Source organism: Pipistrellus kuhlii, unplaced genomic scaffold, assembly GCF_014108245.1.
Source record: "Pipistrellus kuhlii isolate mPipKuh1 unplaced genomic scaffold, mPipKuh1.p scaffold_m20_p_3, whole genome shotgun sequence".
NCBI lineage: Eukaryota > Metazoa > Chordata > Mammalia > Chiroptera > Vespertilionidae > Pipistrellus > Pipistrellus kuhlii.
Window position 1 is genome coordinate 29864602 of NW_023425529.1, and position 15083 is coordinate 29879684.

Sequence of the window (15083 nt, forward strand, 5' to 3'; positions counted from 1 at the left end):
TTCTTGCTTTACTAAGACTATTCTAAACTTATTTTTAATTAAGCCATGGGAACAGGAAACCACCAGATTGAGGACTCCTACAAACAGAGCTCGTCTTCTCTGTTCACATTACACAAGTAAGTGTTTTCTTAGGTTTGAACTCTGACCTTTAACTCAAACCAAATTCCTTTGTTGTGGTGGTTGTATTTTCCGGTGCCTTTTCCTTCAGCAAGTCATTCAAAGAAGTATACGTATATTAGTTATTTAGAACACAGAAATCATTTTGCTATTCCCTGAGAATCATTGGATGTTGAAGTTTTAATTTTCTAAATGGTTTTGTCCACCCAAAAGACCAAATTATAATCAGAATTAGAACAAAAGGACCTGGTTATTCTGTCTCTTATTTTTGGACCTTGGATCTGTACTTGGATTATTCATTATCTTTGATTTGTGATGTATTATCACTATAAATCCATGCTTTTCCTCCATTATATTAATTCATTTACTTATTTAGTTGATTTTAAAAAATACAATTTCATTTTTAATTTCTAAAATCATCTTCATTCCTAGCTTTTAATATTTGAGATGACATTTCCATATATTGAAATGCACACATCTTAAATGTGTAGTTTGATGAATTTGACAAATGTATAAACTGGTGTAACCAACACCTCAATCGACTTATTAAACAGGAAGTTCCCCAGTACCTCCTTTAATCATTTACCACTTCCTACAGATAACTATTATTCTACTTTTTATCACCATAGATTGCCCATTCTTGAATTTCATAGAAAAGGAATCATACAGTAGTACATAGTCATTCATGTCTGGCTTCTTTTGCTCAACAAACTGTTGCATGTATCAACAGTTCAGTCTTTTTTATTGTGTAGTAATATTTCATTGTATTGGAACAACATTCCATTGCATTAAGTATGTGAGAACACCCAGGGGAATTTTCCTCTCAGATGTGTTTTTGAGGATATAGGACAATCTTTTTAAGAGTATGGTATTTTCTGGTCTTTTTATTTAGCCTTTCTATTTTTGACAATACTTTGACCCATTCATGACAGTTGGCATAGCTTTATCAACACAGATGCTCACTCAGGCTGACTCTAAAATACCTCAGGCCATTGGCAAGTCTGAGTTTTAATATATAATGGAAATTCTATTCTTAGTGCTTCACCACTTCAGGCTTCTGTTCTCATTCTTCACTGTAATCCTTTAAAGCCCATTTGGAATTTATTGAGACTTATTTTGTGGCCCTTGCGTACATGGCCCATCATGGTAAATATAACTTGGACTTGAAATGTATATTTTGCATTTAAGTGTTTTGTTCTATAAATTGAATTAGGTCAAGATGGTTACATTTTCACCACCCTTAACAGTAATCCTGCCCTAACAGGTTTGACTCAGTGGATATGAACTGAAGGGTCCCGATTCTGGTCAAGGGCACATACCCTTCAGGGCATATGCAGGAGGCAACCAATGACTGTGTCTCTCTCACATCAATGTCTCTCTCTCTCTCTCTCTCTCTCTCTCTCTCTCTCTCTCTCTCTCTCTCTCTCTCTCTCTCCCCCTCTCTCTCTCTATTTCCCCCATCCCCATCTCTTCACTCTCTAAAAATCAATGGAAAATATCCTCGAGTGAGGATTAACAACAACAACAAAAGTAAACCTATACACTTTAGCTATCACCCACTTTTTCTATAATACGTGCATATTTATTACGTTTTCTGTCTGTCCTCCCCTTACTGTTATAAGTAGCGTATTATGTGATAAATATAGAGATCAAGAGTAAATATTTATAAGGTTTTTTTTAACAGTGAAATATTGTCATCATAGTTTTATGTTATTACACAAAGGATTGGTCTCTAAAGAATTGGAATTTTTTTTTTTAATTGGTTCTTTACTGCTTTGAAAATTATGGCCTTGATTCTTACACCTCCGTGTCATAGTATTTGAAAGGTTCTGGACAGAACAGAGAAGTAGATAATTACCTGTCATACTTGGAAGTGTTTCGTGCCCTACACAAATCATAGTTGCTAGCAAAGAAAATCAATCCTTGTTTTTATAAATTGGTGGGGCAGTGAGAGTTTTTCATTGTGAGCGTTACTTGGTTTTATTAGCATTTCCCATGTTTATTGCTGAACTGACATGTGTTCCTTTCTATATATCTCATCTTATCTAGAGCACTTTGAAGCGCTTTTAAAATGAAGGTAATGCAAACCACTTAATTTTATGAAAGTAAAGGACTGAAGGCTGTTTGGCTTAATCCTTCATGTTCTCAGTTTTCATGTTTTAAATTTTCCAGCCTGAAGTGTGATTATTAAATCTGTGCCCCACCTCGCTGGATTAGCTGAATGTGCAAGTACGTTTTTGAGAACTACCTAGGCTCAAACCTAGCTTGTTAACCACCTGAATTCTGGTAACTGTAAATGCACACCTTGGGCATTTTTGTGCTGTAGTATTTCCACATAACATGGTAGAGATACTTTATACCTTCTGAGGTAAAGTTCTGGGAAATGCTTAGATGAAATCTATAAAAACTATTAAAAAAAAGTAATATTTCACAGTGATTAGATGGCTTATTATTAAAATGAATGTACATAGAATTGATCCAACAAGCTTTTTATCAAAACTGTAAATGTGTTTATAAAGATAAAGTGGTAGCCGAAACCGGTTTGGCTCAGTGGATAGAGCGTCGGCCTGCGGACTGAAAGGTTCCGGTCGGGGCATGTAACTTGGTTGCAGTCACATCCCCAGTAGGGGTTATGCAGGGGACAGCTGATGGATGATTCTCTCTCATTCATGTTTCTAACTCTTTATCCCTCTCTCTTCTTCTCTGTAAAAAAAATAAATAAATAAAAAAAATCAATAAAAATAAATAAATAAAGTGGTAAGTGAGATCTGGCTGCTTGGAAACAAAGGGCAAAGGTTTCTATTAAACAGCAGACCCTTCATGTCCCATCTGCAAAGTCGCAGAAGCCTTATTTAGCCTACTGGGAAAATTTGTATGCATACTTAGTCTGGTACCTGAAATACATTAATTAATATTGAAAAACATATAATTTGGCTTTTTTCTGCTTTAACCAAATTTCTTGCAAGGCTGTAAGTTCAGTCAGTTTTTTGAATAGGTAAAAGAATGAGTAGCCTGTGACAATTTTAGCATAAACCTATCTTTCAGCTACAGAATCAGTTAAGCAAATATAATATTGTTGAAATTAGACCTAGGCTAAAAAACTGGTCTTTGATGTATTTACGTGACATGTTTCCTTGCAAAAATCAGCAAACATCTCTGATTTCATTTGTAAAACAAAGATGGATGTATCTGTTTTATAGGGTTACTGTTATGATAAAGGATTGTGGATAATTTATGTAAATGTATAGGGACCATGGTAGACACTTGATGCATGGTAGCTATTGTTACATTCAACAATAGCAGTCGATGTGTGTATGTGTTTACCATATATGCACACAATGAGAACCACTTTCTTACACATGTCTTATGGTAATTCTCATACAGGAAAAAGGGGGCAAATTAAGAGAATAGAGATTGGTTTGGGCTGGAACAGGGAGGCAGGAAGTTCTAGTCTACCCAGCATTCCTCAGTGCCCCGAGCAAGGCTCCACAGCCAGGCCTGATACCCCTCATGGAGACCTAGAGCTCTACAGAGGGTGGCATGGAAAGCAATCTTCACTTTAAACACCTTGAGTGCAAGAACTGAGTCTTGTTTTATTAACTGATACAGGTATAGCATGTGGTCTCTCAGTGTAGTAAGCGATGGTTGGCCGCAGCTCGTTAAATGTTCCAATTAATTCAGGTCTACTACTTCAGAAATTCTCCCTCTTCGCCTGCCAGGGGGAGTTATCATTTGGAGTTGAATGATCAACCCTGCCAGGAAGCATGAGTCATTTAAAGGATGTCATGATAACATCATTATTTTTTCAGATCCAGGTTGGAATTTGCCCTCCACAAATAACAAAATGATGAGTGATGCAAGTGACATGTTGGCTGCGGCGCTGGAGCAGATGGATGGCATTATAGCAGGTAATGTGCATCCTCTGACATATGGGATCATGCTATTTATTCTGCTCTCTTGGCTTTTTCATTGGCTGTTTTATTACCTTTTCACTTTCCTATTTTCACTTATTGGCTCTCTCCAATGCCTTTAGGGCCCCCATCGTTTATCCTTGACCCTCTTTGCCAGTTTCATCCAGAATTTTAATTTTTCCCCCCAAAAATGTTCAATTAGTGTTGACATTCAGTATTATGTTATGTTAGTTTCAGGTGTATAGCACAGTGGTCAGATGATTATGTAATTTAAGTGATCTGTCGATAATTCTAGTAATCATTTGGCACCATACCTAGTTATTATTGACTGTATTCCCTATACTATACTTTACATCTCCATGACTATTTAGTAACTACAAATCTGTACTTAATCTCTTCATCTTTTTCACCCAATCTCCCTAATCCTCTCTCCTCTGGCAACCAGCAGTCTGTTTTCTGTAACTATGAGTCTGTTTCTGTTTTGTTTGATGATGTATTATGTTCTTTGGAGTCCACATATAAGTGAAATCATATGGTATTGTTTTTCTCTTACCGACATATTTTACTTAGCCTAATAAGGTCAATTAATGTTGTCACAAATGGTAAAACTTCATTCTTTTTTTTTTATGCCTGAGTAATATTCGATTGTATAGATGTGTCATATCTTCTTTATCCAATATCTATTGATGGGCACTAGGATTGCTTCCATATCTTGGCTATTGTAAATACTGCTGCAATGAACATAGGAGTTGAATTTAATTAGTGCTCTGGATTTTTTCAGATATATATTGTATATCAAGTAAGTGTAACTGATGGGTCGTAGGTAATTCTATTTTTAAGGAACCTCCACACTGTTTTCCATAGTGGCTGCACCAATTTGCATCCCACCAACAGGGTAGGGAGGTTCCATTTCCTTCACATCCTCACCGACATTTGCTCATTGTTGATTTATAGATGATAGCAATTCTGACATGTGTGAGGTCATAGTTCATTGTGGTTTTAATTTAATTTAATTTCTCTGGTTAGTGACATTGAGCATCGTTTCATATGTCTATTGGTCATCTTTGTATCCTCTTTGGAGAAATGTCTATCATATCCCCTGCCCATTTTTTAAACTGGATAGTCTGGTTTTTTGGTGTTAAGGTGTATGAATTTTTAAAAAATTTTGGATATAAACCCCTTATCAGATGGATTATTGGCAAATATCTTTTTCCATTCAGTAGATTTTATTTTCATTTTGTTATTTGTTTTGTTTCTTTTGCAGTGAGTTCCATTTGTTTATTTTTTTTTCTTTTGTTTCCCAAGGAGATATATCAGAGAAAAATATTACTAAGAACAGTGACAGAGAGTTCACTGCCTAAGTTTTCTGGTTTTATTTATTTGGGTCCTGTCTGTTTTTTTTTAATGAGTATTATTAAAGGTTTTCAAAGAACCAGCTCTTGGTTTCATTAATCTTTTGTATTTTTTTTAGAGTCTATTTTGTTTATTTCCACCCTGATTTTTATTATTTCCTTCCTTCTATTCACTTTGGGTTGTGTTTGTTACTGTTTTTCTAATTCCTTTAGGTGTAAGGTTAGATTGTTTATATGTGATTTGTCTTGTTTCTTTCTTTTTTTATTTTTTATTTGAATCTCAGAAAAACAACAAATAATTTGATAGTATATTTGTTCCCAATATTGTATAGGATTACTTAACCTCAACCTGTATGTCTATTTTCTTCATTATGTTAGGGAAGTTTTTAGTCATTTTTTCAGTTAGGGTCTCAATTCTTTGCTCTTTCTGTCTGCTTTCTGATACCCTTATGATACAAATGTTTTTATGCTTGACATTGTCCCAGAGGTACTTTAAATATCTTTGTTTGGGTGGGTGTTTTTTGCCACCTTGACTTCCAAATCACTGATTTGATCCTCTGCTCCATCTAATCTGCTGTTGATTCTTTCTAGTGAATTCTTCATTCCTGACTGGTTCTTTTTTATGCTTTTTATATTCTTTTTTATGCTTACTCTCTTTGTAGAGGTTCTCACTAAGTTCCTTGAGCATCCTTAAAAACCAGTGTTTTAAACTCTAGATGTGGTAGCTTGCTTGCCTCTCTTTGATTTAGTTCTTTTTCTAAATATTTCCCTTGTTCTTTTATTTGTGACATGTTTCTTAGTCTCCCCATGTTGGCTGTCTCTTAGTGTTTGTTTCTATGTATTATATACACCTGCTACATCTTCCATTCTTCATGGGATGGCCTTATGTAGTATGTGTTCTGAGGGGCCAAATTGGACAGTCTCCCTGACCATTTGAGCCAGGTGTTCCAGGAGTATCCCTTGTGTGGGTTGTATGTGCCTTCCTGTTGTAGTGGAGACTTGATTGCCATTGAGACTTCAGTAGGTGCAATTGACTCTCAGGTTTACTAGCAGGAAGATTGGCCATGACCACAGTGTACATGCTGCTGTGCAGTGTTGATCCCAGGGAGGAGGATTTGTCCCCAGAGGTGCCTGCTGACTTCTCTTTGGGCATGCCACCTGTGCAGCTAATCTGGTAGTGTTCCATTATGGTCTGAAGCTAGCCACTAGGTGTGCTCTGTGTTGATTCCAAGGCTTCTTGTGAGGATATCCAGTGCAGGTCAGTGTTAGACACTGCCTGCAATTGGGCTACCTGTGGTTGGTGGCTGTCTGTATTGGATCTGGATGTACATGCAAGGCCAAGGCCAGCTGAACCAAGGCCAGCTGCCACCAGTATTGGGTCTAGCTAGGGCAGTTCAGCAAAAGTTCCCAAGGCATCCTGAGACCTGCCACTGCCTCTGGCTACCTTTAAGGCTCGGCTGCTGAAAGAACTTTCAGTGGTATGTGAGCTTGGTGAGGCAGGGTCTCAGGGAGTCACCAGGGTTGGGTGAGTGGTGTGTTCCCCAAGTTAATACAGATTCATATTTGGCACCAGTGCTGACCCTGAGGACACTCAGCAAAAACCTCACTGGGGCTAACCACCATCTGCCTGAGGCCTGGGGACCTTTGTGGACAGTGGGGGTGAGAGGATGGCTCTCAGAAGTCATCAGGGTGGAGTTGGTGGAGTTCACCAGGCTAATACAGGTTCAGATTTGGCCAAGTGAGAGTTAGGGCTCAACACAGGAACAATGGTAGCTGTCCTTCAGCCCTTTCTCAAAAACACACAACTCACTTTCTCTCTGTATTTCTCTGGCACCCCTGGAGTGTGATAAGAATTCCTGGAGAGTTTTTAAAGAAAGACTGTCATGTGGACTCAGGTGGCTGCTGTTGAAAGAGCCTTAGGGCTTGTGCAAGTTGGGCAGGGCAGGGTCTCAGGGAGTTGTCAGGTGGAACGAGTGGGCTCTTCACCAGGTTAATGCAGATACAGATTTGGCCTTATGGGAGGAGGACTCAGCACATGGGCCTTGGCGGCAGTGCCACACAACCCAGTTTCTCCCTGTATGTCTCTGGAGCCCCCCTCTTCCCAAGCTGCTGTCTCTCCACCAGAGCCCAAGGTGAGTGCCTGCCAGCAAGAATTTTTTTGCATGGGTGGGCCCTTTAAGAAGATGCCTGTGTTTCTAACACTCACCCAGCTGTTAAGTGGGCTCCTCTTCCCAGCACTGATGTTTCATGCTGGGAAGCCTTGTGTGGAACTGAGACCCCCTTACTCCTCAGGGAGTACCTCTGCAGCTGAAATATCCCTCTGGATTTTCAACCGACACCCGTGGGTGTCCAGCCAGCCTGTTCTACATTTCCGCCCCTCCTATCAGTCTCAATGTGATGGCTTCTTTATATCCTTTAGTGACAGGGCTTCTCTTCAGCCAGTTTGCAGGTGGCTGTCCAGGTTGGTTGTTCTATAATTTTGTTGTAGTTTTATGTGGTCATGGGAGGAGGTGAGTGCACTACCTACCTACCTACCTACCACCATGTTGATTGGAACTCCTCCTGGTTTAGTATTATGTTTAGGTTAGGATTTGGTTGAGAGTTTGGGTTAGGCATGAGGTTAGATTTAGAGTTAGATTTAAGATAAGGGTTAGTTTTAGTGTTCGTGGTGAGTTCAGTATTAGGTTTAGGGTTAGCTTTAAATTTTGGGTCATGGGTTGGTGTTAGGATTAGGGTTAGGCCTAGGTTTAAAGGTAGGGTTAGGATTACAGCTGAGTTTAGAATTAGCATTAGGGTTAGGGTAAAATGTTTGTGTTTATTTCAGAATTGTGGTTAGGGGGAGATTTTATGTTAGGTATAGGGGAACCTAAGCAGCTGAGATACCTCTCAGATTCTTAATCGCCATATGTGAAGAGGTAAGTACAGCAGACACCTGTTCTGCCATTTTGCCTGGACTCCCATTCCAGTAGTATTCTTAAATTTTACTTTAAGATGTCAAAAGTCCCGATAGCATCTTGGGCTTCTGATTGAGGTTCCTGGCAGTCTGTGGACCACACTTTGAAAGCTACTGCTTTTCCCAGTATCCAGAGTGTTCCAATCTGTTTCCTTGAATTTACCATTCACTTTAGCACAAGTGACTCACATCTCCTTACTTTCCCAATTCTTTTGTTATCTTTCATATCTCTGTCTCTTACTGCCAGTAAGGGATTTCCCCTGAAATATCTCATAGACACATCAATGTCAGTATTTTAAAAAAATATTGAACTCATTATATTTCCTCAGGAACCTCTCTAGCAGTCTTTGGCTAATTCCACAGCCCTTCATCTCAGCTTTACAGGAAATTGATAGAGAGGGTTATGTGAAGCTTTTAGCACTGTGTTTAGCCTATTGGTGGTAACTATTGTTAGAGTTTGGCAGATTTGAGTCCAGATCATCTATCCGGTATTAGGAGGCTCAGTGGAATGGACTAGTAGAGAGAGTCTCTCCCTTGTTGTTAGAATTGATCAAGCCAGACAGCCAACTGGAGAGACAGCTAACACAGTGGTTCTCAAGTATCATCCAATTGTAAGATTTTCAGATTTATGAGGCGATAGCCTAAATATTGTAATTATTGCTATTTAAGTGTGAAGTTTGCATTTATATTTGACAGTATGTATATTTAACAGATTAGAACATAAACACCAAAGAGATGAAGAGGTCTAGACGAGTGCTTTCAGATGGGCTGTGGGTCAGTTGTGTGGATTTAAGTAGCAGAATGTTTTCTCTTATAAAACTAATTGAAAACAACAATGGCTATAAAATTATTTTTAAAGCTAATTTTAGCAAGAGCATTTGATATGAGGCTGCAAGCAAAATCATGGCGGAAATGTGGATACACACTTGCTCGCACATCCACCTACTAATATATACATGTAATTCATTGCACTTTTTCAGAGATTAAGTTCTGGCAAATACCTGGGAGCTGGCCCTCTTGCCTTTGAAATTATGCTTTGCAATTTCCACCTCAGGGTGTAGCTTATTTTTAGGAAATGAAACCCTTTACGGTCCCTAAAATTCATTCTTGGTTTTTGTAATACATGGCTCATGCGAACTGATCTGCTGCCTTCTTAACCCCATGTTTGTGAGGTTAGCACAGTGGTTGGCAAACTCATTAGTAAGCAGAGCCAAATATCAACAGTACAACGATTGAAATTTCTTTTGAAAGCCAAATTTTTTAAACTTAAACTTCTTCTAATGCCACTTCTTCAAAATAGACTCGCCCAGGCCACGGTATTTTGTGGAAGAGCCACACTCAAGGGGCCAAAGAGCCGCATGTGGCTCTCGAGCCACAGTTTGCTGACCACGGGGTTTACACCGAAGCCCACCATATTCTTACTGTACCACACAGTTGGTGGCCCACCTGTTAGATATTTGACCATTGATATTCACCATCTGTTATATTGTTTTTATTTTGGCAACAAATAACTATGCCTGAGAGATGGACGTGATCCAATTATCTCTTCCTTCTTTTTGTTTCCTTTTTACTGGGTTTATTGGGGTGACACAATTATCAGATAGAATTATCAGATTTCAGGTGCACACTTCTGCAACACATTATCTGTACACCATGCTGTGTGTTCACCACCCCAAGTCAAGTTTCTGTCCATTGCCATTTATCACCCCAATACCCACTCCATCTCTCACCTTCCCCTGGCAATCACCACACTGTTGTCTATATCCATGAGATTTTGCTCAATCCCTCCATATTTCCTCCCTCCCCCGGTGACTGGACTGCTGGATTTGCTTGCCACCTACAGCTTTGGTGTCTTATCTAACATAAATCCTGTGGCTTTCTTTGATTTTTTTTTTTTTTTAAACCTAGGTTCTAAGGCCCTGGAATATTCCAATGGGATTTTTGATTGCCAGTCCCCCACCTCCCCGTTCATGGGAAGCTTGCGAGCCCTGCACCTTGTGGAAGACCTGCGTGGATTGTTGGAGATGATGGAAGCAGATGAGAAGGAAGGCCTGCGATGTCAGATCCCAGATTCAACCGCAGAAACGCTCATCGAGTGGCTTCAGAGTCAAATGGTAGATTTCTTCATGTTGCAACTCCCATGCTGCTTATTCCAAAATTTAGAACATAGAACAGCCAATTAGGGCAAGAAGAAAAAATATATAGGGCAACCCAAGTTTCCCCTAAAGAGCTCCCAATTCCCTTTTGACTCTAAGGATTATTTTTACAAAGGGCTATTTATGTATATTTCTTGGAGGCCCAGCAAGTCACCTGATGATTCTCATAAAAGTGGACTAGCCTTTGGATTGTGGCCGAATGACCTACCGTGGCTTTGGACAAATAGTCCTATAAGAGAAGGAACCTTGCACATAATAGATGCTTAGCAGTATTATTGGACGGTTTTCTGTCAAAAGGACCCAGTGGCAATTCTAAATAGACAAGACTCTCAAAGAGCAAGTCTTTGGTATGAAGTGCCATCTAGTGGCTAATGGTGGTCATTTCAATTCCAGTGTACAAGTTAGTGCATTATTGGGCTTTTAAATGATGTTTGTCTTCACTGAACAGTGAGGACTCTTTCTAGACAAAGGATATCACAAGCACAGATTCAAGGGGAAAGATAGGAAGGGTGTTATTTTGTAAGTATTTAAAGAATACTCAGTTTTCAGGAATTTACATTAATAGGCTTATTGGTTAATTGTGTTAGTATAAAAGCTAATGATCATTGTATGAAAGGATTGAGATATATTTTTGGGTCTGTTTGCTGCTACCTTAATACTACATCCTGAAGCTAAAACATGTTCACATGATGTGACACGAATACTTGTGTCCCCAGCCAGTCCCATGCCGAGTGTTCTCATGTTCCAGCCAACATGCCTCCCATTTCTGACGGTTTTTTAGTGGTGGTGGCTCTACACAAACTTAACAGTTGGAGATATTTTATTTTTTTGTAATACGTGATACCTTATTATTATACTTTTTCCTTTGTGGTTAATCCTCACCCGAGGATATTTTTCCATTGATCTTTTTTAGAGAGAGTGTAAGACAGAGAGAAACATCGATGTGAGAGAAACACATTGATTGGTTGCCTCCTGGATGCATCCAGACCAGGGTCCAGGCCAGGGAGGAGCCTACAGCCAACGTATGTGCCCTTGACCAGACTCAAACCTGGGACCCTTCCTACACTCTATTCACTGAACCAGACCAGCTAGGGCCTTATTATTATATTTTATATTTGCTCTGCAAGTTTCTTCTCTATACCTTAAACAATAAAAATAAAACTGAAAAAACAAGTTTCTTCTCAATAGATTGAAGTATTCAGGTTTTGTTTTCTTTTCATTTTAAATATATATTTTATTGATTCTTTACAGAGAGGAAGAGAGAGGGATAGAGAGCTAGAAACATTGATGAGAGAGGAACATCGACCAGCTGCCTCTTGCACACCGCTTACTGGGGATGTGCCCGCAACCAATGTACATGCCCTTGACCAGAATCGAACCTGGGACCTTTCAGTCCGCAGACCGACGCTCTACCACTGAGCCAAACCGGTGCCGGCAAGGTTTTCTGATTTCGTTGGGGAATTGCTTCATGCTCTAAAATTAGATGTTTTCTAGCTATTCCCGAGGCTATTTCTACTTCCTATCTCACCTGCTTTTTGCTCCACATTTTTCTGATAATTCATCACCTACTGGGAAAGGAATTTACTATTGGCAGGAGCACCTCTTCCTGGCTCACACCCAGAGGCTGCCATTGGCAGCCATAGCTTAAGGTTGAATTTTTAACTTGTGTCCAAAAATAAGTGTTATCTAAAACAAAAATTGTATGCCCCAAAACATTTCCATTCGCACATGCTCCATCTGTTCTGTTCAAGTCTTTCTGGAAAAGAGTGAAAATGATCATGATGCTATCTGAATATAAATCAAATCGTGTCCTTCACTCCTTTTTCAGAAATATCCCAGGAGTAGTCACATCGCACTCAGAGGAAAAGCCAGATGCTTTTAATGTTAAATTGAGGAAAAGCTCTGGATTGCAAGGTCTTCTAGGCATTGCTCCTCATTATTCTTTGACCTTATGTCTCACTAAACCTCCCCTCTTTCACTTCACTCTATGTACACTGGCTCCTTAACTGAGTCTCAGACAGTCTCACTGGTTTGGAGACGTGCTGGGCAAACTGGCCTCAGGACCTTTACACTGGTTATTCACTCTGCCGGGAAAGCTCTTTTGCCAGATGTGTGTATGGTTACCTTTCTCATAGTCTCTGATATTTGAAAGTTGTGTTCCACATGAGGCCTTCCCTGGACAGCCTATCTAAAATTTTACCTATTTATTCCTGTTATTACATCTCTCTGCTTTTTTTCCCTTAGCACTTACACTTTCTTAGGTACTATAGATTCGCCATGTTTTATATCATTTATTTTCTGTCTGTCCCACTGGAATGTAAATATCAAGAATATGAGAATTTTGCTTTGGAGTTGGGTTACAAATTACTCATACATAGTTCACTTTTTTAAAAAAGTATATATTTTTATTGATTTCAGAAAGGAAGGGGGAGAGAGAGAGAGATAGAAACATCAATGAAAACAGAGCATCATTGATTGGCTTCCTCCTGCACACCCCACACTGGGGATCCAGCCGTGACCTCCTGGGTCATAGGTCAACGTTCAATCACTGAGGTATGCTGTCTGGGCCATAGTTCACTTTTTTTGACAAAAGAATACAGGCAATTGTCAGACTGTGAAGAAGTTTCCATAATAATTTAGAAAAATTTATTAACACTAGTTATATAATTAAGATTTAGTGATGACCAACTTGACTGTCTGTTACTAAGGCTGATACTAATGTTCTCATTAGTGCAACTGGGAATTTACAGTTCTTCTTCTTATTTTGCCTGGGCCAGAGAGAACCCCTGGTTTACTGTAGGATGCAGGCCCATGTAATGGTTTTATCGGATCAGAAGCTGGATAAGAAAAAAGAAAATAGTAACACTAACTGCCTGTTATACTGGAGGGAGAGTAAATCTACCAGAATGAATTTGTGTTAATAGGGTGCCTATAGCTTTAGCCTTCTAGGAATGAATAGGTATTTTTTTTTTTTTTTTAAGATTTAAAAGTTATCACAAACATTTAACAATGCTTTAGCAAACTCCAAGTCTAAGAGGGCAAATAGGAAAACATGTTTGTTTGAGCCAAGCCAGTGTTTTTGGCTTACCTTAGGCCTAACTTGATGAGTTGCCTTAGTGCCTTTTTTCGGTAAATGAAACTGAGAGTTTCCTGACCTGGGTCAGGTCAAGAAATCCCCCAAGTGTCTGGTTATTTGGCAGTTTTAGTTATGAGGCAATCTCAAAATCAGCAGAAATTACGAAAAAAAACACAAAAAAACAGTTTTCAACAGAGAGGGTGAAAATGCTGATGGTAAGAACTTCAGATCAGGTATCATAACCCATGAGATCTGTAGAGTATAATAAATGGGGAAAACGAAGAGTCCTTCTTGCCCTGCCATCTCATTTCCTTTTTTGAACTGCATGAGAAATGTAGGAGGGAAAAACCAGCGGCTGTAGGCAAGACTGACCCAGTCGCAGGTGCTAGAGGACACAGGGACCCTCGCGTTTGGGAGGGATGCTCCACTGGCCCCGAAAGGCAGCGCTGTTGCCCCAAGATGATTATTTATTTGCAGCACCGGGGTAGAGCCTCACCGCCCTGCTTCCCTCAAGTCAGGGAGAGAACGGGGGCAGAGCAGGGCCTTTGCCTGGGGTTTGACTTCCACCTGTTGGTGTCCTGTTCTCTGACTCCGGACAGTAGAGCTCTAGATGCTTTATTGGGTTGGCCACAAATGAAAGGTGACGGCGATATTCATAGTCGAGGGATTCAAATCTTACCTCAATCTCCCCTCCTCGTACAGTGTTGAGTGGAGAGCAGGCAATCAATGACCGCATGCAGCGGTGGAGATCTAATACCGATGAGGACACAAGAGACCCTGGTGTTAGATGCCCTTTTGGAAGACATGTTTAAAGGAGCTTTAGTGGACTGAGCCTTCCTTTTTCTTCTCTCAGTACCGAACTTTAAAAACTCAGATCATGAAATCAAGAGTGTATTGGTGTACAGCACATGATCTTCTAACCAGTGTGCTGTACATCTGCAATTAACACAGAATAATACTGATTGCAAACTGTAATTGAAAAATAAGAAAAGAAAATAAATAAAAACTTCAAAAGATAGCAATAAGTAGCAAATGGGATGAAATAATATATTCATAATAAAACTACACAGTGTTGACGTAAAAACTAGATTATAAAACCTCTGTCTCACAGTACTGCATAGTTCAGAGTGTGTGTGGGATTTGGAGTCACACCACTACATTGTGAAATCTATGTACCTAATTGGGTTAGGAGGATGAGCGGAGATAATCTATGTAAACCATTTAGAACATTGGCCTGGGTTATTAAACTCTTAAGCACTTAAAAAAAAAAAGTGTGCTGGCAGAGAGACATGCATGTAACCAGCTCTAACCTAGTTCATTCAGTGTGATGTCTGCTGAAATGGAGATGCATCCAGACGCTGTAACTGGCATGTGAGGAGGACTCCACGGAGGTGGACCGTAGGGATGAGGAAAGAGGGAGAAAGGGTGGGAAATACGGTTTATGCAGAAGGAAGGCAGTCAGTGTTGGAGAGAATTCTATGTTCGGGAGGTTTTGAGTGATCTGGTAGGAAGAGCACA

General features: G+C 39.6%; 1 protein-coding gene across 13 annotated transcripts in view; it reads left to right on the plus strand.

Moving 5' to 3' along the window:
• Nucleotides 1-15083, plus strand: part of PPFIBP1 (PPFIA binding protein 1) — a 169445-nt gene that overhangs the window by 105845 nt on the left and 48517 nt on the right. For 12 of the 13 annotated variants that reach the window (XM_036454645.2, XM_036454644.2, XM_036454647.2 and 9 more), the window contains 2 exons: nucleotides 3927-4025; nucleotides 10242-10447. In XM_036454645.2, the coding sequence (XP_036310538.1) occupies nucleotides 3962-4025; nucleotides 10242-10447 (270 nt within the window). In that variant the 5' untranslated portion in view covers nucleotides 3927-3961. Of the gene's footprint in view, nucleotides 1-3920; nucleotides 4026-10241; nucleotides 10448-15083 lie in introns of those variants that run through there. The other variant, XM_036454656.2, reaches the window with a different exon arrangement.